Here is a 27,979-nt window from a genome sequence, read left to right on the forward strand (position 1 = left end):
TGAAAGCTGAGACGTGCAGAAATTTTATCAGCGAGACGTGCAGAAATTTTATCAGCGTGTTTGTAGGTTTTGAAGAGGAGGAGAGGGAGGAGGAAAAAGAAGACTTTCAAATGTCTGTTCCGATCTGATTGTTTCAAACAACAGAAATCCGTCAAACGAGCTTGGTGTGCGCAGATCATAGCTTGTCTTCCTGCCACCCGTGTGCGTTTTTTCCAAATTTGTACACTAACCTCCGGTCAACTCGCTCCAAAATTCCCGTCTTATAGTAGTACCTGCGAAAGCAAGCAGAAGAGAGAACCCCAGGGAAGGTTTTGCACCCCAAGAAAAACAACAGTACGTAAACATTCCTTGCTCCTCTCGGGTGACAGGGCTTTACCAACCCTGGTATTTCCACACCCTGCTATTAACTTACACTTAAACCCTTCCCAGACACCTTGAAGACTGAGCCTCTCCACAGTCAGCCTGGCAAGTGTGCGTGTGTGCCCGATGGCTTGGGCTCAGGGTGATTACCCCCGCCCCCCCCCCCCCCCGGGAACACTGCCAACTGAAAAGGATGGTGGGTCACTTTACAAGTCGTAATCCCACCTGAAACTAAGGAGAGGTTTAGCTCACGACCCTTTCATACGAGGTGGGGAGAAAGGCTGTGAAAATGGTGTAATTTTCTCCGGCTGCTATTTTATATAACTCGTCTCTGCTGGCCCATGCCGGCCACTTACCTCAGGGCTCTGCTCAGCTTCTCGTACGTCATCCTGTCGTTCTTCTTCCTTTGTCCCCACATCTTGGCCAGGGCTTCCGATTTAACCACTCGGAAAATGCCCTGCTCCCTGTCTTCCCATTCCAGGATGCCACAGTTTTCTTCAGGAGACAGGAGCAAGTCTCGGACAAATTCCCACAGGTGAGAGCTTTGGAGGCCTTTGGGAAGGAAGCCCAATAAAGTCAGCTTCCTGTCTTCCTAAACTGGCTTTTTTTCCATAGGGAGATGTGTCTCCTAGTAACACCATAAGCGACACCCATAAAGTCTCACCAACATGACCGCCCAGTCATGGATTGAACAAGGAAGACGCCAGTGGAGATGGCAAACTTGGGGAAAAGCCCACGAGGCCTCAGTCCTACACAGAGAACTACAGGCTACTGAGGAAAGCTGGGAGTGGGAGAACCGGCCCTCCTCAGGGACAGCACACCGGTTGGCTGTTCAGGGCCAGACAGTCGGTCCTGAAAACATACATCCAGGTAACATGATAAGGACTGAACGGGTTCTGTTCAGGAATATATATGTGTATACGAATATACACGCGGTAACAGTGAAAAAGAGGCCATGAGTTTGAAGGACAGTGGTGAGGGGTGCACGGGAGGGCTTAGAGGGAGGAAAGGGAAGGGGAAATGATGTGATTATAATCTCAGATAATAAAAATATGAGAGATGTTAAAAGAAAAGAAAGTGGGAGGTGGGAAAGGAGAGAGAGACAGGGAGGGAGGGAGGGAGGGAGGGAGAGAGAGGTGTAACTTCTCATTAACCTGGGGGAATTGTTGCTGGGCTGGACAACGCTCACTTTAAGTGCTCTGCTTGGAGTCTTACCAAGCTGCAAAATGTCTGTCTACTGATAAACTATAAGCAAAATCCCCACGCAGAGACACGAAGTTTACCCAAAGAACACCATGGCTCTTCATGAGCTCGCTCCTTTCTGATGGGCAAGAGGGTTGCATTAAAATGTGAGCCCGGCCCTTTCCTTAGCAGAAATGGAGGAGGAGTGGATTGGGGGTGGGAACAGGGGGGTAGATGGGGGGGAGGGACAGGGAGGAGAGAAGGGAGGGGAAACTGGAGCCAGGATGCAAAAATAAATAGATAAATAAACAAAATTACTTTAAAAAAAAAAAGATCTGGTACCCACAGCCATTCTGCAGTTTCATTGATCACCAGAGCTGGTATCTCTTTTGAGCCCTTAGGGCATGGGTAAGACTGATCTGGGCCAAGACTGCCTGGGTTGGGTCTGGAAATGCAGTCTCTTTAGTTACCCTCGGTGTCAAAGGGGTAATCAGATGCTCATGTCACACTGCGGGCTCCAGGATGTAAGGGTTTAACGCAAGGCAAGTGGCTAACACAGGCTAGAACAGGCTAGCACAGGCTAGCACAGGACGACTGCTTGGCACATAACAGATGTGGAGCTTGATTCTGCCCCAGGCAGATCTCGGTGCTCAGAAAGACTCAAGGCCTGGCCAATTCCTCACATTGCCTTTGTTCTTTTCCCCACCAGTACTTCAGTAAGATGGCCACACAGTAGACCAGGAAGCAGAGAACTCTCCTTTAGTAAGAGACCCCAGCCAGAACATTTCTTTAATTCTTAAAATGCGCTGTCCAAGTGAAAATAAGGATTTTGATCACGTGTATGAAAACCATCACTGATTCCTCTGCTCCCTCCCCGGGGAAGTGACTGCTCCCACTCAGACGCTTACAGAAGAAAAATGGTGACACTGCTCTTACTTGTTCGGCTGTGGCAGTCCTGACTCTTGACGCCACCTGTCTTCAAGCAACTGGAATCAGCATCTGAAACAGAAGGACCCATGGCAGTGGAGGAGCCTCAAACTGCACCCCTCGTGGTAGGAGACACTTTAGGGTGCTTAGTAGATGGAGGGATGGGGACCTCAATCGATCCTGGGGCCTGCTGTAAGCGCACACCGAGCTTCTGCTGGAATATGAGAGAGAGAGAGAGAGAGAGAGAGAGAGAGAGAGAGAGAGAGAGAGAGAGAGAGAACACAGGCGCAGTCCCTGTTCGTGTGACCAGGTGAGCCCCAGGCGAAACAGACAAACCACCTGGTGTTTCAAAGGTGATCCGTGCATGACACTGTATAGAGAATGAGGTAAAGAAGTGGCTACATTATGAGGGAGGATCTCACAAGAGGGGACAGTTACATTATGTGCCAGTGGGAGGAGAAAGGAAGAAGGGAGAGGAGAAGAGAGAGGGAAGAGAGGGAGGGAGAGGGTAGAGAGGGGAAGAAGAAAGAGGGGAAGGAGAGAGAGGAGGGAGAGGAGGAAGAGGAGGAGAGAGAGGAGGAAGAGGAAGAGGGATTTAGGTGGAGGAGGCAATGTGCACCCTGCTCTTCCCATCCCAGAGTACCTAGGAAGCTTGTGTACCCCGTGGCTGGAGAGGGCAGGAAGTGCTGCAGGCATCCATGGAGGCTATAGACAGACAGTGGCAGGTCATGTTTTTGGAGGCTGGGTGATGGTTTGGGATTTTATATTAAAGTGAAAGCAGAGATGCAGAGATCCCCCCCCCCATTCCAAAGGTGGTGGCACTGCCCCCCCCCCCCCCGAGACAGAGTCTTCCTTAGCTCACATGGCACACTGTATTTTGGATGATCCTGAACTCCGGGCCCTCCTGCCTCTACCTCTCGAGGGAGTGCCGGTGACACAGGCATGTACTGCCATTTCCAATGTATGCTGTGCTGGGCATGGAACCCAAGGCTTCATGCGTGCCACGTAAACTATGTAACTGGGCTACGTCTCTAGCTCAAAGGTCCACATTTTAAGAAGACCTTTCTTGTGACTGTGTGGAGAACCAACTGGAAGGGACGCAATAAAAACAAAGAGATTTAGAACTCAGGTAGGAAGCAAGATGTTAACTCAATATTGAATCGAGTGCTGTAATCGATAATCTGAGATACCCACATATGCATTGTCCCAAGGAATATGAATTTTTTTTAAATAACATCAGAACCAGACCTGCATCTGCCGCCTTGAATCCCTGCCTGTTCTCAGCTCTCTGTTCCCCTTGCTTCAACTACACAGGCTCTCTCTCAATGCAGGCACCGTCCACCTTGGGGCCTCCACAGTCGCTCTTTGCCCAGACGACTCTTCCCTGTACTCTCTGGGTATTCACGGCCTCATCTCGGTCTCGACTCAAATTCACCTTCCAGGGCTGGCCTCCTCCGGTTGTGAAAACTGTGACTGCACATATGTTCTAGGTTCTGCTTAGCTTCCCACATCTACTTCCCCTTTCTGAATTTGCCTTTGAGCCCCTTCCTGATGCATGTTTGTGTGGTTTGTAGTCTGTGTCCACTAGAGGGCAGGATTTGCCTTTGCCTATGTATTCCCTCAGCGGCTAGCACAGTGCTGGGTATCAGCAGGTCTGAAGGGACATTCTTAGCCACTAAACTACACAAACCACACTGATGGTATAGTCTATGACGTGGACTAGTGGAACAAGGAACAGACATGTTATCTTGGGAGGAAAGGGTATCCTGTGTACCCTGCTGCCCAGGTCCTGTGTTCTGTGCCACTGGGCCGTATCATTCCCCAAGTGGTCCCCTTTTGTCACCAGGATGAAGGCTATCATGTTAGGCAGGCCTTTCATAAACTGGGCCACACCCAGCCCTCTAACCTTATCTCTTTCTGTGACCCAACTTTCATCTGAGGTTCGTTGGTTTCAATGGGTGTGGCTGTCCTGGGCCTCAGGATTTTTACCCACATTTCTCACCCACTACTTCCACCCAGCTGACTCCCACGGAACCTTTTCAGAAGCTTTCCCTAAAGCCACGTCCTGGGCTAGAGCCCCTACCTGCCTACCCGAGGTCTAACGGCACCCAAGTGTTTCTTCCTTTAAAATATACCTCGCCTTTTTTCTACTAAAGCTGAGTGCTTCCTAGAGAGAGGCCTCATCTGCAACATCAAAGCCCTGCAACAGCCCTGGATGGCATGACTGTCATGTTACTGAAGAGGAGTTTAGAGCCCTGAGAGTCTAAGACTTTTGTCCAGGTGTGAAGCTGGGCCTTGAGTCCAGAGTTCCCATCCCAGAGCTAACACTCACAATCAGGACACTGTCAGTCCTTCTGGGGAGCCTTTGGCAAGCACCAAGTGAGCACTTAGCTCCTGTGGGCTGAGGAGTTGCCACTGCCTCTTTTGTGCTGCATGTCTGTCCCCATCTCTAGACGTCTCCATTGTGTTGCTGAATCTTTTAGGGAAAAAGCAAGTGGAACCATAACAATAAACAAAGGCGAGTTAGTGTCCGGGAACAGATAAGAAGCCTTCATTGAATCATAAGGAGAGCCAGGGAAAGGGTGTGCTTTTCAGTTCTCTGGGACCCTTGTGCTTGGGATGGAGTCTGTTTGGTGTGATAGGGGAGCACAGGGCAGAAGGCATCACAAGAGACATGAAGATGGTTCATCTGGGCACATCACTGTTCAAACTGTCCCAGGCCCTCATGAGCTGAGGCACTTCCAAATCTCTCAGTTTTCAATTTAGTGATTGAGATAGAGGCTGAGACAGAGGAGGTAGAGCCATTACTGTCTAGCCAACTTTGAGGCAGGGGCTCGATTAAATTCTGTACCAAGATGAGCTGTTGATCTGCTGTGGTACCCTGAAGGAATTCTGTTTATCTGCAAACAGTAGCATGCATGTGTATTTGTGTGTGTGTGTGTGTGTATCCATGTAGCTGGGGTGGCTGTTATGGCCTGAGGGGAGGCATAGTCCGTGAGGTTTAGGCGAACCTGGTTGGGCTTGAGAGTGGAAACTTAAAACAGAGCCAAGGGGTTCATTATCATTTGTTGGTTGAAATCATAGTTGCATGTCCTCTAGGAGTTAGGATGGAGGCCTGGGAATAGGGTTTCACAATCAACTCATTGCAGCCCATGACACTGTCAGTTCACCCAAAGAGCCCACTCTACACTAGCATGGCACAGAGATGCTCCAAGGTTCAAGAGCAGGAGTTGCTAGCCATGAACCCCAAAGCACAAACTCTATTCTTTGTGTAGCCTCAACTGACAGCTGTAGTGGAGGAGGGTGAGGCCATGTGGAGAAGGCAAAAAAGTGATTAGGACTGGGGTGCTTCTCCTTGAACAGTTCTGATGGCTTCGTGGCTTGCTGGACTTTGGGCAGGAACTAAGCTGAAGATACCCTGTTACAGATCATTGCCAAACTAGACTCAGAGCCAGACACATCTCAGGAACCTTGGGTTTCCACGAAGTGGACAAGAGAACAAACAGAAGAGCCTGGGAGCAGCTATGCATGTGTGTATGCATGTATATAGCAAGTGTGTGTTCCTGTGTGTATGCACGTGTGTATATGCATCATGTGTGTATTCATGTATGTATGTACATGTGTGTAAGCCTGTGTGCATGCATGTGTATATGTGCATGTGTGTATTGGTGTATCTATATGCATGTGTGTATTCTTGTGTGTATTCACATGAGTATGCATGTGTATAGTGTGTATTTCTGTGCGCATGCACATGTGTATATGCATCATGTGTGTATTTATGTATGTATGTGTATGTGTGTATATATGTGTGTATTGTGTATTCATGTATGTATGTGCATGTATGTATTCCTGTGTGGACGCACATGTGTATGCATGTGTATAGCAAGTATGTATCCCTGTGTGTATGTGCATGTGTATGCATGCGTGCATTAATGTATGTATGTACACACGTGTATATTCATGTATGTATGTATGTGTGTATGCATGTGTATAGAAGGTGTGTATGCTGCATGTGTATCTCTGTATGCATGTGTGTATGCATATATGTATGCGTGTGTGTATATGCACATGTGTATGTACATGTAGCTAAATGTATAAGTACAGAGCCACTGAGAGGACAAGTTGGAATCAGTCCCTGGGTTGTGTTTACTCTCAAGTTGCTATACCCCAGGTTCTTCAGCTGCAAATGTGAGCTTTTATGTCTAGATTCCTGACTCTACACCTAGCATAGTGTTAAGTGCTTAAAAAACAATGACAGCTAACAACTTTTACTGAAGTCTCCAGGACTTCCCTGCCCTCCTTGGCTATGCTGTGGTCTCTGGTTGGCATCAGTACTAAAAGGCAGCCTCTCGTTTCCTGTTCCAGGATATCTGGGACCATGAAACATTGCTGGATCATAGACTTTGTGGTCATATAGACCTAGGACAGGCTTACGCTTTAGCCTATCAAGTTGTTGACTTCATTCCTACCTCTTTGTTCAAGTTCTACATTACAGTTTCTGCTTGGGGAAACATGGTCCTAAAGGCCGCAGAGAAGTCAGAGAAGGCCCCAGGAGGGTCTGGAGAAGGCAGTAGTGTCCTGGTCATGGAACTGGGGCTGGGATGGGAAGAGCTATGGGCTGCTGTCTGGGTAGTCTCAATAGAGGTCTTAAGTCTAGCCTCAGCCTAGAAGTTGTACCTCTTTGTTGTTGGGGCAGATGGGGCAGAGAGCCTCAAGTAGCAGCCACTGGTAGAGGGGTTACCTCTGTGGGTCCTAAACACACTTACCCAAAGCCTTCCCACCATCGCCCCCACTTTTAGCTTTTTCTCATTTCTTCTGAATTGGGCCACCAGCATCACCATCCTAGACTCCTGTCCGACCTGGACACAGCAGCCCAGGAGATCTCCAAATCTAGTATTGCCCTTTATCATTTCCAAGCCTCCAATGCTTCACTGGCTGCTCAGCTTGCTCAGCATGAGACCCAAACTCCCCTGCTCATAAATCTGCCCTTGCTGAGCTCTCAGGCTCAGCTTCCATTCCTCCTGTGGATGCCACTGGTTCTCCACTGATAATGTCCAGGAGAACTTGCTGTGATGGGAATACCAGCAATACAATATGGTGGTTCCTGGTTGGTGTGGGAGAATTGTTTATAATCTGTCAATCATATTTTAAATAAATGCTGATTGGCCAGGCAGGAAGTATAGGCGGGAAAACCAGACAGGAAGTAGAGGTGATGCAATGAGAACAGGAGAAGGCTAGGAAGGAGGAAGCCCATTCCTCCGTTCCTGCCCAGATCACCGACGAAGCAACATGTGAGCTGACAGCTGAAAAAGGTACCAAGCCATATGGCTAACATAGATCAGAATAATGGGTTAATATACGCTATAAGAATTAACAAGAAGCCTGAGCTAATGGGCCAATCAGTTTTATAACTTATGGAGATCTCTGTGTGATTTTCTTTGGGATTTACCAGCTATGGGGTACCGGGAGGGACAGATATACCAACAAGCCGGCCTTCATGTTACGCCTGGCCAGCTGGGACTGCATTTAAGACACAACTACTGCTCCCGAGGACTTGAATTTTAACATTATTTAATTTTGTAACAATCACATATGGCTAGTGGCTGCTCTTTTGGACAGCCCAATGTCACACCTTCTAGCTCTTTTTCAAGGGTGACTTGGGCCCAGCATTTGCCTTTGTCCCCTGGAAGTCTCGCTTCCTTCTCTCCAGCTAGGGTCCTTGGGGCTGGATAGGGGCGACCCATTTCACATTGAAAGTTGCTATTCTTGTGCTAATGTCCCTAAACCAACAAACAAAAATCACAAAACTTTAATTGATCAGAAGTTTAAGAACTTAAATCCGCAATTGATGGAGATTTAGGAAGAGGGGAAAAAAATCCTGGGCCAGTAAGATGGCTCAGTAGGTAAAAGGGCTGCTGAGGAGTGAAGTCATTTTCCAGGGTGACTGGCTAAAGCCACTGGTAGGCTGCCCATACTCCAGTGGATGGCACCACACCCTTGCACATGTATTGGCACCATTAACCAGGATCATGTGTGATTTTTTAAAAAGAAGAAAAGGCATGAAGTTGGGGGGGGGATATGTTGGGAAGAATAAAGAATGAATATGATCAAAATATATTGCATATATCTATGAAATTCTCGAAGAACAAATAAAAATATTTTTTAAATGGGAGCTCCAAAGTTTCCTTTCCCTGCCTGCATCTGCATAAATGAAATGAGAAAATCACTGGGATCATCCCTATCATTTTCCAATTGTCAATCTGACCTACTGAGTGGGCTCAGATTATTCTGAAAAATCAGCAATCATAAGGCCTCTAGTGGCTGGAAGTTATTAGTAACACGGATAATGGGCACTGACTTTATAGTCTTCACGTTGCAGGCACCAGAAAAGTCCTTTACCAGGCACAAATGCCCTTGCTTCTTAAACTAACCACAACCCAGAAGGGTCCTGTCCTGATATTTCATAGACAGAGATATGGAGTCTTGAGGAGGGAAGGGACTCCGTGGACATGAGCTATTGTCCCGTAGACTTCCACCCACGGTCACACCATTTAACCCATGTCTCCTCACTGTTTCTCTACATCTTGGCTTCTTTTGGTTCATCGGCTTCCTATTGCAGCTGTTAAAGCAGGATGAAACCCAAGAGGCCGGCAAGAGTTGGGCACAGCTTTGGGCGGCTTGAATGTCATACTTACAGTCTTTGATGGTGGTCTTCGTCTCCTCAACATCATTGAAAAAGGAATAGCCTGGGAAAGGAAGGGAAGAGAGGTTCACAAACTACCCCGTGCAATCCCGGGGGCTGGCCGGATGAGGATGGAAGACTTGGGAGGAAGGAAAGTGACTCTCCCCTCGAAGGGACACTTGGAGGCTACCCAGTCCTTATAAAGCCAGACAACAGCATCCTACTTTTTCTTTTGTTTCCTTTCTTTAAAAAAAAATATTTATTCATCTATTATGCATACAATATTCTGTCTGTGTGTCTGCCTGCAGGCCAGAAGAGGGCACCAGACCTCATTACAGATGGTTGTGGAGCCACCATGTGGTTGCTGGGAATTGAACTGAGGACCTTTGGAAGAGCAGGCAATGCTCTTAACCACTGAGCCATCTCTCCAGCCCCCACCACCTTACTTTTTCAAAGCTTACTTAAGAAGAACAACTGATGCCAGGGAGTCCACAAGGCTCTATGGATCTGCCGATGGAGCTTTAAGAGGGTGGACCTTGTCTCGGATCCAGGAAATCCGGGCTCTGAACTGAACTGGACCGCTGTTGCCTGTGCAGCTTTGCTGGTCACAGGCTCTCTGGGCTCGCTGCTTAGTCTCAGTGGAATACGAAGTTAAACACCCACTCTACTCCCTTCTGGCCCTGGGCCTATGATTTCTGACATGGGACTGTAATCCTCGGAGATCAGGATGACTGAGAGGTGATAGCCAAAGGGAAGAGAAGGATAAAAAAAAAACGCACATAGCTCCACTTGAATGCTTAATTCATTGGAAGACCATGCTGGTTCCTTCCTCTGTAGAACGGTGACCTGGACTGGAGTTTAAGATCATGTTTCCAGGAAGCAAGTCAGGTCAACAGACACCTATTTCCTAACTCGGTGTCTGACACGAGGACTGCTTTCTCTTTGCTGGCACAATGGGAACGCTCTGACCACAGGGGCAACTAGCACAGGGTCAGGGACTGACGGGAGATATTTCTTGTTCTACATTGTAGAAGCCATTCTGTGACCCCAGGCTTTCTCCTGATCACTACTTCCGGTGACCAGGCCTCCTTGCTTCTAGACCTTCAAATCTTACTGTGATATCTACTGATTGGATGATTCTCTGGGCTCTGGAGGCCCCTCCAGTGCCTCCCCTGGTTGAAGCTTCCTTATTCCATGTCCTGTTCTTGCAGAGCCCTAGACGATGGGGTACCCAAGGCACAGATAGTTACCCAGAATATAACTTTTGTCCAAAAGGAGAAACCTCAGAATGATAGTTCTAATGGTGATTATGCCCGAGGGGCAGTAAGCCCACTGTGTCCTGGGCAAAACTCTAGAGTGTAAACTCTGGCCACAAAGCACGTGTACACAGACTTGCCTGAGGAACCTTAAAGGAAGAACTTCAGAATGGAGCAGGTAGGTGGGATTGAAGGTATGTGCAACCACACCTGGGCCTTGGGAGGTTTTTGAATGGAGTTCCAGGCTCCCCTTCCCAGGGTGGCTGTGACCACTCAGACTTGTTGCCATTTAGGGAGTACACTCCCTGAGGATAGGCTTTTACTTCTAGCTCAGGGTGGCCACTTTTAGCGATCACTCTCTGCTTTCTTGCCGGCAGGCCTTCCTGATGAAGCGGAGTAACTGGAGGCCCCAGACAGACTCCCAGAGCTGGAAGGTGCTCTGAGGTTTCTCTGCTCAAATGGGAATCTCTGCTTGGCACAGAGTGTCCCTGTTAAGGCAGACAGCTTGGCTCCCCAGCGACAGGAAACTTCCTGCTTTCTGTGTCGCCGAAGTAGCCTTTCCAAGAGAAACTGACAAAACCGACAACTTTTCAGATTCCTTAAAATCAAACATAGATGCGTCTGCTTTAGTGCCCCTCCCAGCTCCTGGGTCTCTTGGTTGTATTAATATAGAAGGAGCTGCTACTTAGTGTCCTTATAGTGCTGGGCCAAGTAATTGTTCACCAAATCCTCCAAAGAAACCCCGGGGCAAGGGGGGGCCGTCCATCCATCCTCCCAGTGGACAGCAAAGTCAGGGGATTTGAACAGGGGGTGCTTCCGTGTGTAAGAGTTGGGACTGTATTAGTGACACAACGTGCCCTTCAGATTTCCCGGCTCTTACTTTGTCCCGTCTGCCTGTGGAGTGGCCCCGCACACTGTCTGGCCAGAGCGAAGGTGCAGAGCTTCTCACACCAACTGCTCTATCGCGAGGGGAAAAACAGCGCATGCTCATAGCGTTCCCGTGCTACTGGTGCCACCTTCTGGCCATTGGATCCTGGACTGAACGGATCGTACTAAGAAAGGCAATTCTTTGGACTTCTCTGGAAACAGCAGCTTTCATTGTCTCCCTTTCTGCTTAGTCAGGGAAGAAGTAGAACGCTCGTTTTGCTCACCTTTCAGGTTTTCAATTAGTTTTCAACTTCCTTGTTTGAGGCTTTCAGCCTGGCGTTGGACTTTCTTACTCGCGCTTGAGTTTTATTTTTCTTTAAAACAAAACCCTACCCACCTTGCTTTCTCGGCGCTTGCTTTCCTTTCAGCTAAACTCTCTACACAGAAACAATGGAATTTCTGGCTACCGAGAACTTTTGTCTGAGGGCTGGTAACGTTTGGCTATGAGAGTCATGGGAAGGGACGCAGGTCGCAGGGATCCGGTCCTAGTCTCCGCACCCCGTCCTGAGGCTTGCGGACACTGACCTTGTGAGCGAATGTTCTGGAGGATGAAGTACAGGTACTCCCCACAGATGCCGGCCGCCTCAATAAACTCCTCCTGCGTCATGCTGCACAGCTGCAGGCCGCTGACGTTGAAGTGGCAGAAGGAGATGCAGTTGGCGTCAAGTTTGTATTGGTCACAGCAGAACTGGAGCCATTCCCAGACATGGCGCTTGGTCCAGTATTCAGGGTGCACTGATGTCCAGTAGGAGTCACAGGCTGCACCAGAGCACAGAGAATTAAGGAATGACAATCTTCAAGGGGCTCCAAAGAATACTCCAGTTACTTAGCATCTTTGCCCTTTACCTGGTGGGAAGAAAGGGCTTTAGATCTGGCATGCACTTGCAAGGGTTCAAGTCATCTTCTCTGCAGAGATGATGAGAGAGAGAGAGAGAGAGAGAGAGAGAGAGAGAGAGAGAGAGAGAGAGAGAGAGAGAGAGAGAGGGAGGGAGGGAGGGAGGGAGGGAGGGAGAGGGATGGAGAGGGAGGGAGGGAGGGAGAGAAAGAGAGAGAGAGAGAGAAGATTCTGTAGGTGGTTGTTGGAGAGAGAGAGAGAGTATGAGGCGGGTGGGAAATTATTTTATCTCTTTCTGGTACTTAAGAGGAGGGTACTCTGTAGCACAATTAATAAAAACCCAGAGACAGAAATTGAGGTTTAACATTGAAAAGCAAAACAATGCAGCCACTGGCTCTTACCTCTACCTCAGTCAGAAATGGCCATCCTACCTCCAGGAATCCTCAGAATGAAACTGTGTGTGAGAGCTGTATCCTCCCATTCTATATTCCACTCTAGTGCTGGGTGGGATTAGAGGTGTTTCTATGGCAAACTACTGTGGCTACTGGGATTAAAGGTGTGTGTCACTACTGCCTGGTTTGTGAGGCTGATCAGTGTGACTGTTTTACTCTCTGAACTTTAAACAATTTTTAATTATTAAAATACAAATGAAATATCACTATAGTACTCAATAGAAAAGGAAAGCAAAAATATTCTTCCGACAACATGGTATCAAGAATAAGAACTTGGGAGTTCTAAAAGAGGTCTTTGTTCAAATTCTGATTTAGCTGCTTGCCTTTTGGGTAAGTCCCATGGATATTTAGGCTTCTGATTCCACAGCTGAAAAATGGGGATTTGTTTCACCTACAGGGTTGTTACAGAATTTGGAGTTATAGAATTTGGAGGGCGGTGCCTAGGGAATTACTAACCAATCTAATAGTTAACTGCCTTCTGAGTGCCAAACTCTAGTTGAAGCTGGTTTGAGTCTTTGTGTGTTAATGGACAGATATCCATGCTGGCTAGCTGTTTGTGCATAGCCTCTGGCCATCTTTTCCATGGGTCTGGGGCTAGTTAGATACTGCCCATAGCATGGCAGACCTTGGACCACCATAACAGATGTCTGTGGAGGAAAGAGATCATGGAGGAGTTAGCTGTACTGATGATCCTGTGTTCCTGGTGGTGGTTTTAGATTTATTCTTTTCTGTGGTCAGAGCGCCTGCTTCTGCAAAGGGTCTGTGTAGATGTTCACACAGTTACAGGTGCCGCCCTGACTTGGAGACTGGGATGTGTGCAGCTGCACCTTGACCAGGTGCTCAACAGTCCTTTCTTGGTGTTTCCAGCAGAAGCAGACAGAATGGCGGACTTCGGGATAGACAAGGGGTGAGAAATCCCATGATTTAGAAGCGTGTCAAAGAGAATTGCTGCTCCAGTGACTTTTCTAGCACAATTCTCTGTTAGTTTCTGGGTTTTTTTCCTTTTTTTTTATTTTAACTTATCACCCCAGAGAACTAAGACCAGAACTAGATAGTGTTCTAGAAAAATGCTTGAACTCACCCAGCTAAAATCTGCAAGTAATTATCATGCAAATAACTGAGCTATATATTTTGCCACAAAACTCTAGGGCATCACTGGTTCTTAAAAAGGTGTAAGAAAGAAAGAAAGAAAGAAAGAAAGAAAGAAAGAAAGAAAGAAAGAAAGAAAGAAAGAAAGAAAAATAGACAAGGGGAGGTGCCAGGCTCTTAATCAGATTCTTTGTTGGTGACAGACAGCTAACTGCACAGGCCAGGACGTACAGTGGTAAAGTTACCACTGAGCTACATCCCAGCCATGATGAAAATGATTCTTGCATTCGCCATAGCATCTATCCATTTACTCACCTGTCAATCCACGACCCATCCATCCATCCACCCACCCACCTGCTGTCTATCCAGCCAATAACTGAGAACTTCCCTCCCTGTTCATGAACCGGAGACAACTCTGTAACACCTATATCATAGCTTGTTCTACAGACAAAAGGAGCTCACACACGTTTAATACTGTTATTAATGCTATCACTGGCCACCTGCTTTGCGTGATGTCACAAATTGTAAAGTGGGAATTCATGGTGGACAGACCCATTTAGCCCTTGTCCCTCGATAGATGAGGAACTTGAGGATCAGAGGGACTCATTTTCCTGAGATCCAACTGACAGTGGCTAACAAAGCTGGGATGTGAGCTGCCCCCCCCCCCCCCCCCCGTATGCCTTGCTCTTCTCAACCCCTGTGCTCATCCTTGGAGGATCGACACAGAGAAGGCATGGCACATGAGGAGAGAGGTAGACAGAGAGCTGGAGAGGAGGTGAAAGTCGGCAGAGCGTGGCTGCGGTCCCTGGCCCAGGCTGTGTGGATGATGGCCAATGACATCCTGCAGGGGCACTCCACACCAGCTGGCATTGTTGCTAGCCCCCTGCCTCTACATTCTCACACTCGCTGCTGCTGTGTGAGCCCAGCTAGGAGACAGCTCTGCCCTGCTGGAGGCTACCTTTGCGGTGCCAAGCCCTGACTGGCATCATCTGCTTTCTCAAATCCCTGCAGTGATCCCACCACATAGGTGTGACGGGGCTATTTTATAAAGATAGAAGCTGAGTTTCTCTCTAAAACTCAGGCTCCTTCTGGAAATCTCTTTACTTACCCACTGTCGAACCTTTTGGAAAGTCCAAATCCTATACTTGTTTCATTTTAAAATCTTAGCTAGTTTTGTCTTTCCTTTTTTCTTCTGGAGCTGGAAATTGAGCCCAGGGATTCACACCTGTGTAGCAAGTGATCTATTTAAATCACCAGCCCCTTAACCAGAATTTTACATTCACATACATGAAAGAGCCTGGATTTCGCCAGACTGGTAAGTGCTGGTGCTACAGACTTTGCCGAGTAGTTACAGACATAGAAGGAACGGCTTGAACCTTCTCCACTTTCCTTGGTCCCCACTGCTGGCTGAAGCTGGCTGATCAGGCTCATGGCTAGTTCCCGGCAGAGGGCAGGGTCTCCTGAGAAAACAGACGCTTCCTGACTTCTGTCTGTGCTTTCCATCTACTGATTTCTGGCTTGAGTAAACCTAAGAGGCCTTTAGACCTTCCTGGTATTCTGATGCGAGATGTTTATGATCCTTGACATTCTTTGGCTGCTGGTCCTGCACGGGGGCCCTGACTGAGATGGCTATCACGCACTGCTGTGTACCGTACAGCACGTTTCTCTTCAGGGAAAGCTTTTGCTGTGTTTCTGTTCCCTTGCCCTCTCCATTTCTACCGCGGGGTTATTTTGTTTGGCATTTGAAGGTAGACTACGTTGTTTCTGGAAGCCAAGAGAGCCTCCAGAACCCAGAGAAATGGGAGGTGGGCGGCCAGTGCGGACATCGCGGAGGTGTTGCTGGCCTGGAGTCCCCGCTTTCCGCTCCTTTGGGGAGCTCACTTACAGAGCGGGCTTTGTGTGCAGCAGGGGTCTGGGGCCCAGCTACATTGTGGTTGGCCTTTCTCTCTGCAAAAGCCCTTCCCACAGTCTCCAGAGCTGGGAAGAAATGGCTGTTCTCAGTGATGTGGAGGCAGGACATTGATCAGCAGAGATGTTTCGGTGAAGGGGTGATTCCTTGGTGTCAGCTTTAGGATGAGGGCGGAGGCCTCAGTGGCGCCATTGAGGAAGGGAGGAATCCTGCCGCAGGGTCTTTATTACCTGCCTCTCCGTCACTCCCTGCATAGAGCCTGAAGGTGCCTTTCCCCATTCTGACTGGTTTCTGTTCTCTCTGAGCCACAGCTGCTCACTCACTCTCACAAAGAATCTTGCCCTCAGGTGCCCTTCTCAGAAGGTTCCAGAAGAATTCACAGCACCTCCCTCCTCAGATGTGGAGCTCTCTTCACCCTGAATCGGGAGTGCTAAGAGCCCCTTCCAATTCCCCCCACCCCTAGGCCACAGGTGTTCAGTTAGTATTGCCAGATCAACCAATGTTTATGATCTTTACCTTAAGGTAAAAAAACAGGTTCTGGGAGGTTAAGTGGTGGTTCCCCCTCCAGGGTCACAGTGGCCATTAGTGAGGTAGTTAGGCACCCTGTAGATGTCTTGCATCATGCCACATTGCCTGGTCCTGAAGGACCAAGTTGGTGCAAACCAAGATTTGGATGAAGGCAGGTAGATGTACACATATTCACCACACAATTATGTCAGTAAGTCTCTCTCTCTCTCTCTCTCTCTCTCTCTCTCTCTCTCTAAAACTTAGGTCTGAAAAATCAGAAAGAAGATGGAGAAGTAATGATACCAGTGTCTCCGATCCTAGGAAATTACATGAAAAATGAACGCAGGGCAGATAAAAGAAGGGGCTATTTATATAAGAATTATAGTCTCTAGCTGATTCATATCGTCTGGGAAGGTAGAGTGTTCTTCATGTGTCCCACATTTACCAAACCCACTGAACTTTTTGGAGAAACTGTGCTAGGAGGCTGGTTTGCCTAGGTTACTAGTTGAAGCCAGCCAGCATCCTGCGCCCAGAAACCTAGATGCAGAAGTCCAGAGGCCACTATTAAGCAGCAGGCTTTGCCAGTGCCTTTGAAGTCTGAAGTGGGTCAGGGCACTTGAGGGTCAGTTGCCTTCTGAAGACAAACTGAGGAGCCTGAGAGAGTTGTCCTGATCCCAGGGAACTTCTCTCAAATGAAGCCATCAAGTTGGATGTATTTAACTTCATTGGGACTTTAGCTTTCGCTGCTGGCTGATGTGTTCCGGGGTCCTCACGTTAGGGAGGTGACACCCAAGCCTGAAGTAGCCCCAGGTAGGAACATGGAGATTAGAAAGTTCATGCCATAGTGGACATTAGCTGCCCAGCTCTCATAGCAGGCCTATTCATTCTCAGAGTATGGGCAACTAGAACAAAGACAACCCAGTACCAGGCAAGGGGGAGACAGACAGTCTACTTTAGAGAAGGCCAGAGTTAGACAACTTGGGACCATAATTACCGTGATTTATTAGCATAGGGAGTTGGGGAAGTTTTTCACCCAAGGCAACAATGAAGAGAGGTGGTGAGTGAACTGGATAGTTTAGGGCACCATCAACTGCAGCTTTGTGACAGAAAGGAAGGGCTCTAACAGGGAAGTCCTGTGGTGATAAATGGCCGCTTCCGGGTTTCCTCTCAGGGCTGGGTTGGCCCATCCTATAACCTCTCTTGGCTTTCACTCTCGCCTGGAAATGACTTCAACCATGAGCACCGTAAGGAACTGGACAACCTGGACCATGAGCAGTGTTAGAAACTGGCCAGAGAAGAGAGGAGAGCTGGCTGGGTGTCCACAAAGAACCACGACCTTGAGAGTTAGGGAGACCTTGAGAGTAGGCCCGAGTAGCCTGGGTGTGGCTTCTCTGAGGGCCTCAAGAGCAGACAAACCAGAGGTAGCCAGCAGTGACTTCCCTGAGGTGCAACTTCCGCTACAGGATCAGTCTAGACTTTTGAAGGATTTTGTGTGTGTTCTTTGATTTTGATTTAGAAATTCTTAGGCCTGGGCCCACCGATGTACTCTTGCCTTTCTGTACCCAGCACATGAGTCTTAGGAAAGCCCAGGTGTGATTTAAATGTTTTCCCCTTGAATTTAATACTTAAGTTTTTTCTTTTTGCACTATTCTTTTACAAAGCTTTTCTCTAAACTGGATAATAAGAGCTGTTATATTTTCTTCCTTCCTTCTTTCCTTTCTTTCTTTCTTTTTTATTTCTTAGAGACAGGGTCTCACTATGTTGCTCTGGATGTCCTGGAACTATGCAGACCAGGCTGGTTTTGAACTCACAGAGAGCAACCCGTCTCTTCCCCCCCAGTACTGGGATTAAACACCTGGCCAGCACACATGGCCAGCACACCTGGCCCAGCAGTTCCTGCGCTCCTTGAGGGCTCTGATGTACTAGCCAGCCTCATCAACACTGTGACTTTCATGCTGTCTGCAATACTTTCTATGAGGTCTTAGATCGCAGCACCCATTTTACAAACAGGGAAAGGAAGGCTCCCAGAGACAGACCTTTTTAAAGTCACACGATGGGTAAGGGACGGAGCTAGAGTTGGACGATACAGGTCTCGTTCTGGCTCCGCAACTGAACTGTGATCACAGCTATGCTGAAGAAAAGAGGAGGAATCTGCCCGGGGGTGTGCGGGTGGAGGGGGAGTCAGCCTCTAGTCCTCTCCACTGCTACCCAGACTCTGTGCTATGGTAGACTTGAGGCGCTTCTTAGAATTTATTCCCTAGAGCTTTCCCAGGCTCTGGAAAGAGAATAAGCAGAATTCCAAACTGAAGGAGGTGCCTCATGTTGGCATGGCCACTTTGCAGGCCAGGGAAGATGGGTGTGGGGAGGAGGCTATCTAGGGTAGAGCTCCAGGAAGTAGGGGTGAGGCAAGGACTTTTCAGAAGGTGGACTATTGAAACATATTTGGATATGCAGCCTTTTAAAAATATATGCATGTGAAACCCATCATGGTGGCATGTGGTTTTAATGCCACTACTGAGGCAGGCAGTTGGCGTTGGCCTGTCCTGTTCCAAGGCATCTTATACAACATACTGTGACCCTGTCTCCAAAAACCATATGGCCCAGTCAGCCATTGGTGGCACACACCTTTAAACCCAGCACTCAGGAGGCAAAGGCAGGCAGATCTCTGCGAGTATAAGGCCAGGCTGGTCTACAGAGTGAGTTCAGGACAGCCAGGGCTGTTCCACAGAGACAACCTGTCTCGAAAGACCAAAAACAAAAATGAAAATAAACCCAACCAAACAAGAACAACAATAAAAACCACATGTATGTGTATGTATATGAAGTACGGAGTGCAGAGTTTCTACCCGAGTAAGCTGTCTAATACTGACAACTCTCTATTTTGAAGAAGCCGAAGCCAAGGAGGAATTAATGAAGCTCGAGAGTGTTTTGCAATCTGTGACTGCGCCCAGCCTTTAGTGCGGTCGACCGAAAGTCCTGCTTCAAAGAGCAGGGCACAAACCCTTTGTGGTAAGCATACTGAGGACACAGGCTCAGCAGCTCTCGGCTGAAGTCATTGTCAACGTTTGAAAAGAGCTGGCTTTCCTCATTAGGCTGAGCAGTGCACCCCGCCCTCCCCTGGACATGGTTTGTCCGCAGGGTGCTTCACTTCTCTCTCACTTCCTTTGCCGTTGGTCTTAACCGCTGACTGGGAGCCTTAGCACTGAGGTCTGGGCTGGAGAAAGGAGAGAGGAAGGCGGTGGCTGTTTGGTGTCTGTCTCGGAGTTGCAAGGTGGTCCTGGATGAGACGACCACCCGACCAGTTTCAGGCACTTGTCTCAACCCCTGACAATAGGATTAATTCTCATTTTATAGTCCCGGCTTTAGGAGTGCTATTTTGGTGAAGGAAAATGTGTCAAGAAGCTTGATGTCACATGGCCAGCAAGTGGCAACGTCTAGATTTAAGATGGAGATCTGTGGGCAGCGAGGAGACATACTTTAGGAGGCAGTGGTCAGGGCATCCTGACTGCCCCTGATCTATTCCTGGTAGAGAAGGTTTTTATAGAAATTCAGAGCCACATGTCACTTCTCTGGTGGCGTTCTTGTTGGGAGAAGAGGATATTTTATTTTCACTGGTCTCATATCTGGATGGAGATTTCAAGTTTTTAAAATGGTGGCGAGAGAAGTTTATGTTTCTGATGTGTCCTGACACGGGATTCAGAGACACTTCTGGAAGAATGTTAGCAATGACATTGTCTCACTGTTCATCACACTATTGGAACCACCAAGCCTCAGATTGTGGAGAGCTGCCCCTGAGACTCCGAGTGTACAGATCTAAGTTACATGCTCAATTCCATTGGTGATACTGTTTGTTAATGAGTTATATTGTTTTGTTGTGGCAAATATACCAAACATAAAACTATTTTAAACTTTATTTTGGTTTGTTTTTCAAGACAGGATTTCTCTGTGTAGCTCTGATTGTCCTGGATCTCACTTTGTAGACCAGGCTGGACTCGAACTCAGAGATCTGCCAGCCTCTGCCTCCTGAGTGCTGGGATTAAAGGTGTGTGCCACCACCATTTGGGTATTTTAACCTTTTTGAAGTATACAGTTAGGAGAGAAGAAGTATGTGCAGACTGTTATGTAAACATTAGTGCTTTCTCTTTACCCCAGGTTAAAGTAGCCCGAGCTTTGTTAGTGCTATCCTATGCCTTGGCCATCACCCCATCATAGAGGGGATTGGAACGTGCGAGGCTAAACTGGAGCAGACAGGGTCAAAGCCGGTCTTCCCTTTAAGGTCACGGGGAACCCGGCCTAGACTGTGGTCAACTACAGAAGCTCCTGCTCCTGTCATCAGGACATCACGTGGACAGGATGTTGAAGCCATCTTCCTGAAGGACAGGCACCAACAACATGAAAGAACAAATACCCTAAAGCCTTCATTTTCTTCTTTTCAAGTTGACCTCTTACCCAAACTTTTGAGGGAAAGTGAATTGAATCTTTCACCATTTCCAGGAAATCTGGATACTTCTCGGGACCAAACGAGAGCTGCACTATGTACTCCAATGAGTCAAGTCCAAATGCAGCGATCTCTCGCTATTGTGACATGGAATTGTCATTCACAAAGGTCACCTTGAGAACTTCTCTACCGACTTGCAAAAAAATATTGCAAAAGAAATACCCCATAATGTTTTAGGAAAGTGTGATTTTTTTTTTTTTTTTTTTTTTTGGTTGGGCCCCGTTCACAGCTATTGCTCAGTGCCTGTGGGCTACAGACCATGGGCTGGGTAGACCTGATAGGGTCTTCCAGCTGCGAGTGGGAGGTTTCATGTGTGCAAGCATGTATGGGAGGGTGTGGGGGGCAGGGGCGTGCATATTACTGTGGTTTAGCGATCACTTCTGCTCTGGGAGTGCAGCACTGGCCTCTAGCTTTAACAAAAAGGCAGGGGTTTCTTTGTGGTGGGTGACAGTGTGGACACCTCCTCATGACTCCCTACCTCTGGGTTCTAGGCTCAGCCCTGTTCAGGCTGGTGTGCTCAGGGTTAAGCCTCCAGGAGGACTGACAGCTTCACTTGTCTCACTTGTGGGGTGTGCACCGGCTGTGCTGGCAGCCAGTTGGGTTTGCTGGGATGTGCAGTCACCCACACACTTACTCAGGCGTGGAGGCCTCAGAGGGTTTCTGGGGCAAAGCTCAGCTGGCCTCCCTCTACAGTAAGATTTACATAAGGTCTCCAGCTTCCTACTTAGGTACAGAAAAATGAGCTGGGGGTTGGGCAGGAGAAGGAGAGTGAGAGGGGGTGGAGAGAAGGCTTTAGGACTGGCAGGGAGCTTGTGTTTACTGAGCATGGCTCTGAGGCAAGCTGCACAGTTTACACAGAAATAGGAAGAAGCAAGAGTGAGGATTCTAGTCCTTTTCTTCCCCCACAAGGCAGAACCTCCTTCCCTGTACCTCTTCACCAGCCTCTGTCCTGAGCACTGGCAGTTCTAGGCTCCCCTAGACCAGTACATCCTGCCTGAACCCAGTCCCACTGCCCTTGGGTGGGAACCCCCAGATGTCCATACCTGTCTGATGTTCAAAGGCAGGGTAATATTCTTCATTGCTGAACAAATCAGTCCAAGACATCAGGGGGTCGCAGAAGGATGTGTTGGGCAGAAAGGTGCTGTGGGTTACGGAGTCCAACATCACCCTGGAAGATCAGAGGGACTGTGAGGATGTGTGGAACATGGGCTTCTACAAGCCACATGGGGTAGAAACTCCCAATAGAATGGCCCTTGGCTTTTAACAAGGACAGCAGCCAGGCACTCCCATTCAGTATTTTTCACAGACAGCGTTCTTTGGTCCTCACCAGATCCTGCCTATCCCCATTGCACCTATGACAAAACGGAGCCAGAGGAGTTGAGACAGTGGCCCAAGTAACATCACAAGAAAGTTGCAGAACTGGGATTTGCAGATGGAGGTTCACATTGTGCAATACTGCCTCTTTATGGACTTTTTCTCTTTGCTCATGCCTAACCCCCTCTCACTATATATATTATATGGTGTATATAATATATATCTTATATACTACATAAAAGTGCACTTTGGAAGGTAGTCAAGCCTTGCCCTGTGTAATTCTATCCAGAATGCTGAACCAGACAGCTCTGAAAGTTTCTATGTATTAGCATGTGCGTGTGTTTGTCACAATCTTATTTCCCAGCAAAAAGAGGCCTAAACTGGTGTTGTAACATTTTCATGCATTAGACATGTGCATATGAACACACACATGTCAAACTATGTTATTTCAGTTAGTGAACATTTACATGATACCCTGCAGCAATATTAATGTGCTGGTGCATTCCTCAATCTTCCCAGGAGTTCTGGGAAGTTCCCAGGAGTTCCCAGATGAATACCACATGATGTTCCTGACACTGGAGTCCTCTCTGCTTCAGGCTTGGAGAGTACTGTGCTCTAGCACTTCCCTCAGAGCAACCGTTGTGATGGGTGCTGGGAAAGGCTCTCTTTCACGGATGAAGGATGGGGGCTCTGGGATTCCGGGTAGCAAATACAGCTGGCAGGAGATGGAGTCTGAGTGGCAACTCAGGTGGGCCTGCTTAGAAAGTCCCTGGTCTGGTCTGTTTCTCTATGCTCCCCGAGCACCACTTTATGGCGGTTGGAGGGGATCTCATGCAAAGGTGTCTGGCTGAGACAGGGTGTTCTTGCCCAATCAACCTCTCCTTTGCTCCTTCCCATAGGCTCAAATGCTGCATTCTGTATTTCCACAATTGGGTGTGTGTGGGGTGGGGGGAGGATCATGTTTGGAAGATTTTTTTTTTAATTTGTTTACTTCATTTTCTTTAATTCTTTAAATAAAATTGATGAGATAAATTGGCTCAAACTCTATTCACAGGGAGGACACACCAGCTCAAAATCACAGCACTGGCAAAGGCCAGGACAAAAGCGAGAGTCCACATTCGGAGACAACATAAGACAGAACCAGAACGTGTGAATGCTTCTCCATCATTAATCCAGAGTCCCTCAAACTGTATCCTTTTACCTGTCACCACGGTAATTTTACTGAATCCACTTGCTTCTCTGAACACAATAAATTAACAATTCTGAACAACCATCTTCTTCCTTTTCTTTTAAGGTGAAAGTACCTTGAAAGGGAAACGTTGTCAACATCACAAACAGGGGGCTAGTATTCTTTAATGTGCATAAAAATGAGTGTCCAGCCGCAAATCAAAACGGCTCGTTCACGAGCCACCTAAACCACGAGTTAGTTATCTACAACCTGAAGCCAATCCAGCCCACGCCTCCTTTCTTTATTTATTCTGAAGCCAGAAATCCTTTTAGATTTTGAAATGCTTGTTTACTTAGCATTCTTGATTTTTGTCTTTTGGCCAGCGAATCATAAAATATTTACTACCTGGCCCTTTGAGGGATTTGCCAACCTCTGGGCAGAATTACCTTCTGCTTCCCCTGTGCTGTAGTACCAGGGCTGGAAAATGCACTCTGCCTTTTGCTAGGAAAGGAAGTGGAGATCCAGGGAATCTGTGTCACTTACTCAGGGTCACACAGTCAATGGCCAGCAGAGTTAAGTTTGAGGGAGGTCCTAACTTTCCCACGTGGTCTGTTAGCTTCCCCACCTAAAGACATAGTTTCTTCCAGGTACATTTATATAGGGATTACTAATATAGGGATTACTAAGAGCCACAGTGGTCCTTTGAGATGCTCACAAATCTACCATCATGATCACCATCCAGTGTGCAGAGGAACTGTATGCTGGTAAGTAAAAACAAGAGCTTGGGTTCTTCATCTTCGCTAGCATCTCTGGGCCAGCACCTGTATAGTCCCCAAGAAAGGTCCCAAACTTTGTTGATACCTGGACAGGGTCAGTGGACTCAGCAGTTGTCACAGCCATGGATATCACGTGAGAGCGGACAATCTGAAGCCAAGACTTCCTGGCTTTGACTTTCCCACGGATTGGCCAGTTTTCTATCTTGAGTCTTTTCAGGGTGGGGGTGGGGGTGCCAGGGAGCAGGATTAAGGCAGAACACCACACTTAGTCTGAACTCAACTTCTGGAAAAGCCAGAGCAAAGGATAGAAAGAGCCTCACCCTTTCTGGGCAGGACACTCAGAATACCTCTGACATGACCTTCACTGAATTTCGAGAAACGAGAGGTGGGCCCCAAGTAGAAGACCACAGAACACAGTCTCCAGGTCTTCAAAGTCAATGGAAGCATCCTCCAAAGATTAAACTGGACCGGCTTTGCCCTTCTTCACCCACATCTGACATACAGAAGACATTTAGTATTTAACAAGAAGGCTATTTGGTAAATTGAACTGGATCTTATAAAGCTCAGGACTGCTTTTGATTCGTAGGGTGTTTACCCCCTTGAAGAATTTCCCCACCCCCTGCACACTAGCCCACCCCCTTGATCTGTAATCTCTTCAGCCCTGCACACAATGATGGATTTGGTTCCCTTTGATAATTCCTTCTGTGGCAAATTATACCCATTAGATTTGCTTAGAGGGCTTAGCTGGTATATACCATGCTGCTTTCCTTCCACAATTATTTCTTGCCTCTTGAGGAGGGGGGGAGGTCTTTTATGAAAGCAGCGAACAGTTCTTTCCTTCTTTCCTTTTTGTTTTGCTGTTGTCGTAAGAAGAGGCGCTATTAAGTCTAAGCTTACCACAAAAGGCCATGGCTACTTAGCCAGCGTGCCCTAGGTGTGCAAGCTCAGGAATAAAGGCTGCTTTGTGTTCAGCCGAACCTTTTCTTTAGGCCTTGGAAGGTGCTTGCAGGAATTGGGCATTTTGACTGTTTCTTTAATGTAGGTGGATCACCAGTGTGGTACCCTCTTCTCGGTGAGGATTCTGGACCAGGACTATGTAAGATCAGGTCTGGGTTTGCTCTGCCATTCCCAGTGGGTATGGGAGTCCCCAAAAGCTCCAAGAGAAGGGTGATAAGGAAAATAAGGCAGAAAAGACCTGGGTTAGATAGACTTCACACTGCATGAGACGGAAAGGGGACACTAGAAAGTTCCTGGGCCCGCTGTTCTACCCACACTCTGACTTGCCATTAGGAAAGATTCCCAGACTTGGAGTCGTGATCCTGCCTTCTGCTCCTCTCTAGACCTTAGTTCTTCACCTACGATAGGACACTAAGAGACGGACTCAAGGCCAGCCCTGGCTCTGTGTTTTTCTTCCGGTTCCCACCTGATCAGCCGGACACTTCCAAACCTGCCCACACGTCCACATGCACAGTAACATTGATAACATTTGTACTTCAGTCAGGTGAAGTCACCAAATAAGCAAAATACAACGGGTACTGACACAGATTCACCTGTAGCCCCAGAAAGCCCTCTGGTCCCTTCTTCCTCCTTCCCTCGTATGCCCGGCTAGACAACGCAGCCAGATACCTTAGATGTCCTGGACCCCCACGCCCTGACTTTCCAACAGCAGATGCAAGCAGTTTCTCCTACATTAGTTACCGCTCTGGCTGCCTCATAAGTAGAAAAGGATTGGTATGATCAACCTCAAGCCTACTGGCGAGAAGGCTGATCGTAGGTACCTTTGGAATGAGTCAGGGCTGGCCTGGAGCTGAGAGCTTCCAGAGACTTCCTGTCCCCTTTTGGAGCAAGCTCATACACCATGCACACACACAGGGTCCACCCAACCAAAGGGCCAGGCTCATGGGCTTCCGTCCTACTTACAAACCAATGGCAGCAAGAACAGGCACGGTGCCCGTGGCCTGAACCACCAGAGAGAGGTGAAGGCGCAAACCACCCAACCTTAGTCAATTTGCCAGAAGAGAAAAATTCCTCCTTGACCCTGACCAGAATCATCAAGTTCATTTTGGACATGTGACCAAAAATCTACCCAATTAAGCGTCTACGCTTTGGCCGTTTCTCTCCCTCCCATTCCCTTCCTTTTCTCCCCTCCCCATCTCCGCTGTTGGACTTGCCGTGCAGATCAGGCTAGCCTCACACTTGAGGAAGTCGCCTTGCTTCTACCTCCTGAATGTCAGTGTATAGGCATTGCCTATTTTCTTGTCAGAACATCTCTGAACAAGCCACACCAGTGCAAAATAAGGAAAAAGACTGAGAAGGGCTTCTGACATTCCACCATCTGGGCAGTGCCGTGGAGTAGAGAAATGTGTTCTTTCCTCTAAAGCTCCATGACATCTGAATGTCCATGGGGTCCAGTTCCCCACAGACAAGGAATGCCAGTTTCCCACCCACTGGAGCTCTTTAAGAAGGGCAGGATGCAGAACGCTCAATGAGGGTATTTCAACATTTGCAATAAAGGAAGGCTTGTGGGTTGGGTACTTGAGTATTTGCTCTGGAAGCTACCTCAGCATTGTGGGAACCAACTTGTTGATGGCTTATCGAGTAACTCTTCATTTTTTTTCTTTAGCTTACTTAGGACTTCATTTGTTTGCTTTTAGCTGTTTTTTTTTTTTCTGGAGGCTCATGGAGGGAAGCTGTGGGTTTTGATGCAAGAATCACAAGTTTTAGGTTAGAGACGTAAGGAATGAATATTGCTTGTGGTACTCACCAAGCAAGTGATGTGGGGTACAGTTCCTAACTACTTGTCTACTGCAATTTCTGACTTTCTTACATGCATGCTAAAAGTTTTGATTTTTTTTTCTTTCTGGCCTTCCATCTCTGATAACCCCCCTCCTCATCCTTAAAATGAACATTTTCATACACAATCCTCCTAATGTCCTGAGGATTTAATAAACCAGTTAACATAGATAGAGTAGCTAAAAACTTTCACTCTGGAGACATTAAAGGAGGCAAAAAGCTGCTGTCCCAAATACACTGAATCATAGGAAAGAAAAACCTTGTAGAGAGCATAAAAGCAGAAGAATTAAGCTTTCATGTGGATGGGCAAACAGAAGCTTGGGTCTGGGACTTTGAATTAAACACAAAGCTGTCTCCATAAATTATCAGGCCTTCTCGTGCCTCAGTTGTCCCTTCTGTAAAATGGAGACGAAGTTCTTAATGTTCTAGGATACCATTTCTGTCTTAGGAAATTCTCAGCGCCTTAACGCAGATGCGGGAGAGCATGCGTTTCCAGCTTCTGCCAGTAGGGGGCGAATACACATGAACCCAGCACGCACGCAGAGACTGATAAGGTTTGAGAATACGGTGGAAAAAAACCCTAGGCACTGTTTTTCTGGAATCATTCTGTTCTAAGGGTCTGCGGAAGGGTGAAATGCGATTCTTTTAAACTATTTTGTACAGACTCCTGAAAAGTGGCTCAAACTGTAATAATACCATTCTCTTCTCCCAGAGGGACAGCATGCTTAGCAGGACCCCCTCCCCTGCGCGTGAGTGGGTCTGGGAGTGAGGTCCTGGTTGAGGAAGGTGGTGGATTTTCCTTGAGCTGGCTATCTGTGCAGAATCCGGCTTCCTTCCTAAAGGCAGCTGAAGGAGGGGCAGAGATTTGAGCTGCCTGTACACATTCTCCTCAGCTGCCCAGCTTTAGTGGATCCAGGGGAAGTGGGAGACGGTGAAGAGGGTGGGTGGCCACTTTGCCCGAGGAGACAAAAATCTCTCCGGCAAACAGTCAAGGCTGAGTCAAACACCCCCGGAGCTGGCACTCTGACTGCCTCATGGAGGGGCTGGTGAGAGAGCTGGATATAGAGACTCAGTCCCAGGCCCCAGCTGTGTCTCTGAGCCCGGACACCCCTTTTAATTCATTCAAAAGAGCAAAAGAAAAGCTGCTTACGTGAAGACAAGTGGCGGCTTGGTCCAGACAGAAGGCTTTCAAGGCAAGAGAAGGCAGGCGTGCTCCCGGCACCAGCGGACGGTAGAAATAAAGGCACCTGTAGCCTTGTGATATAAGTGACACCTACAGACAGGTCCGTTTGGTTTTTCAGGTT

The 27,979-nt window shown here is 47.8% G+C and overlaps 1 protein-coding gene across 5 annotated transcripts; it reads right to left on the reverse strand.

Annotated features, from left to right (window-relative positions):
• Elf5 (E74 like ETS transcription factor 5) lies at window positions 1-27,979 on the reverse strand. 5 transcript variants are annotated; one of them, XM_048443635.3, is made up of 7 exons: window positions 27,826-27,979; window positions 21,668-21,792; window positions 11,860-12,093; window positions 9,165-9,215; window positions 2,479-2,541; window positions 717-912; window positions 1-272 (listed from the first exon to the last, which is right to left on the reverse strand). In XM_048443635.3, the coding sequence occupies exons 2-7, from the start codon at window positions 21,786-21,788 to the stop codon at window positions 176-178; spliced, it is 762 nt and encodes a 253-aa protein (XP_048299592.1). In that variant the 5' UTR covers window positions 21,789-21,792; window positions 27,826-27,979; the 3' UTR covers window positions 1-175. The 5 variants fall into 5 exon arrangements, with proteins under 5 accessions (XP_048299592.1, XP_085552823.1, XP_085552825.1 ...); XM_085696697.2 differs by lacking the exon at window positions 27,826-27,979 and adding an exon at window positions 26,054-26,253; XM_085696699.2 differs by lacking the exon at window positions 27,826-27,979 and adding an exon at window positions 25,803-25,822.

Source organism: Myodes glareolus, chromosome 10, assembly GCF_982192425.1.
Source record: "Myodes glareolus chromosome 10, mMyoGla1.1, whole genome shotgun sequence".
NCBI lineage: Eukaryota > Metazoa > Chordata > Mammalia > Rodentia > Cricetidae > Myodes > Myodes glareolus.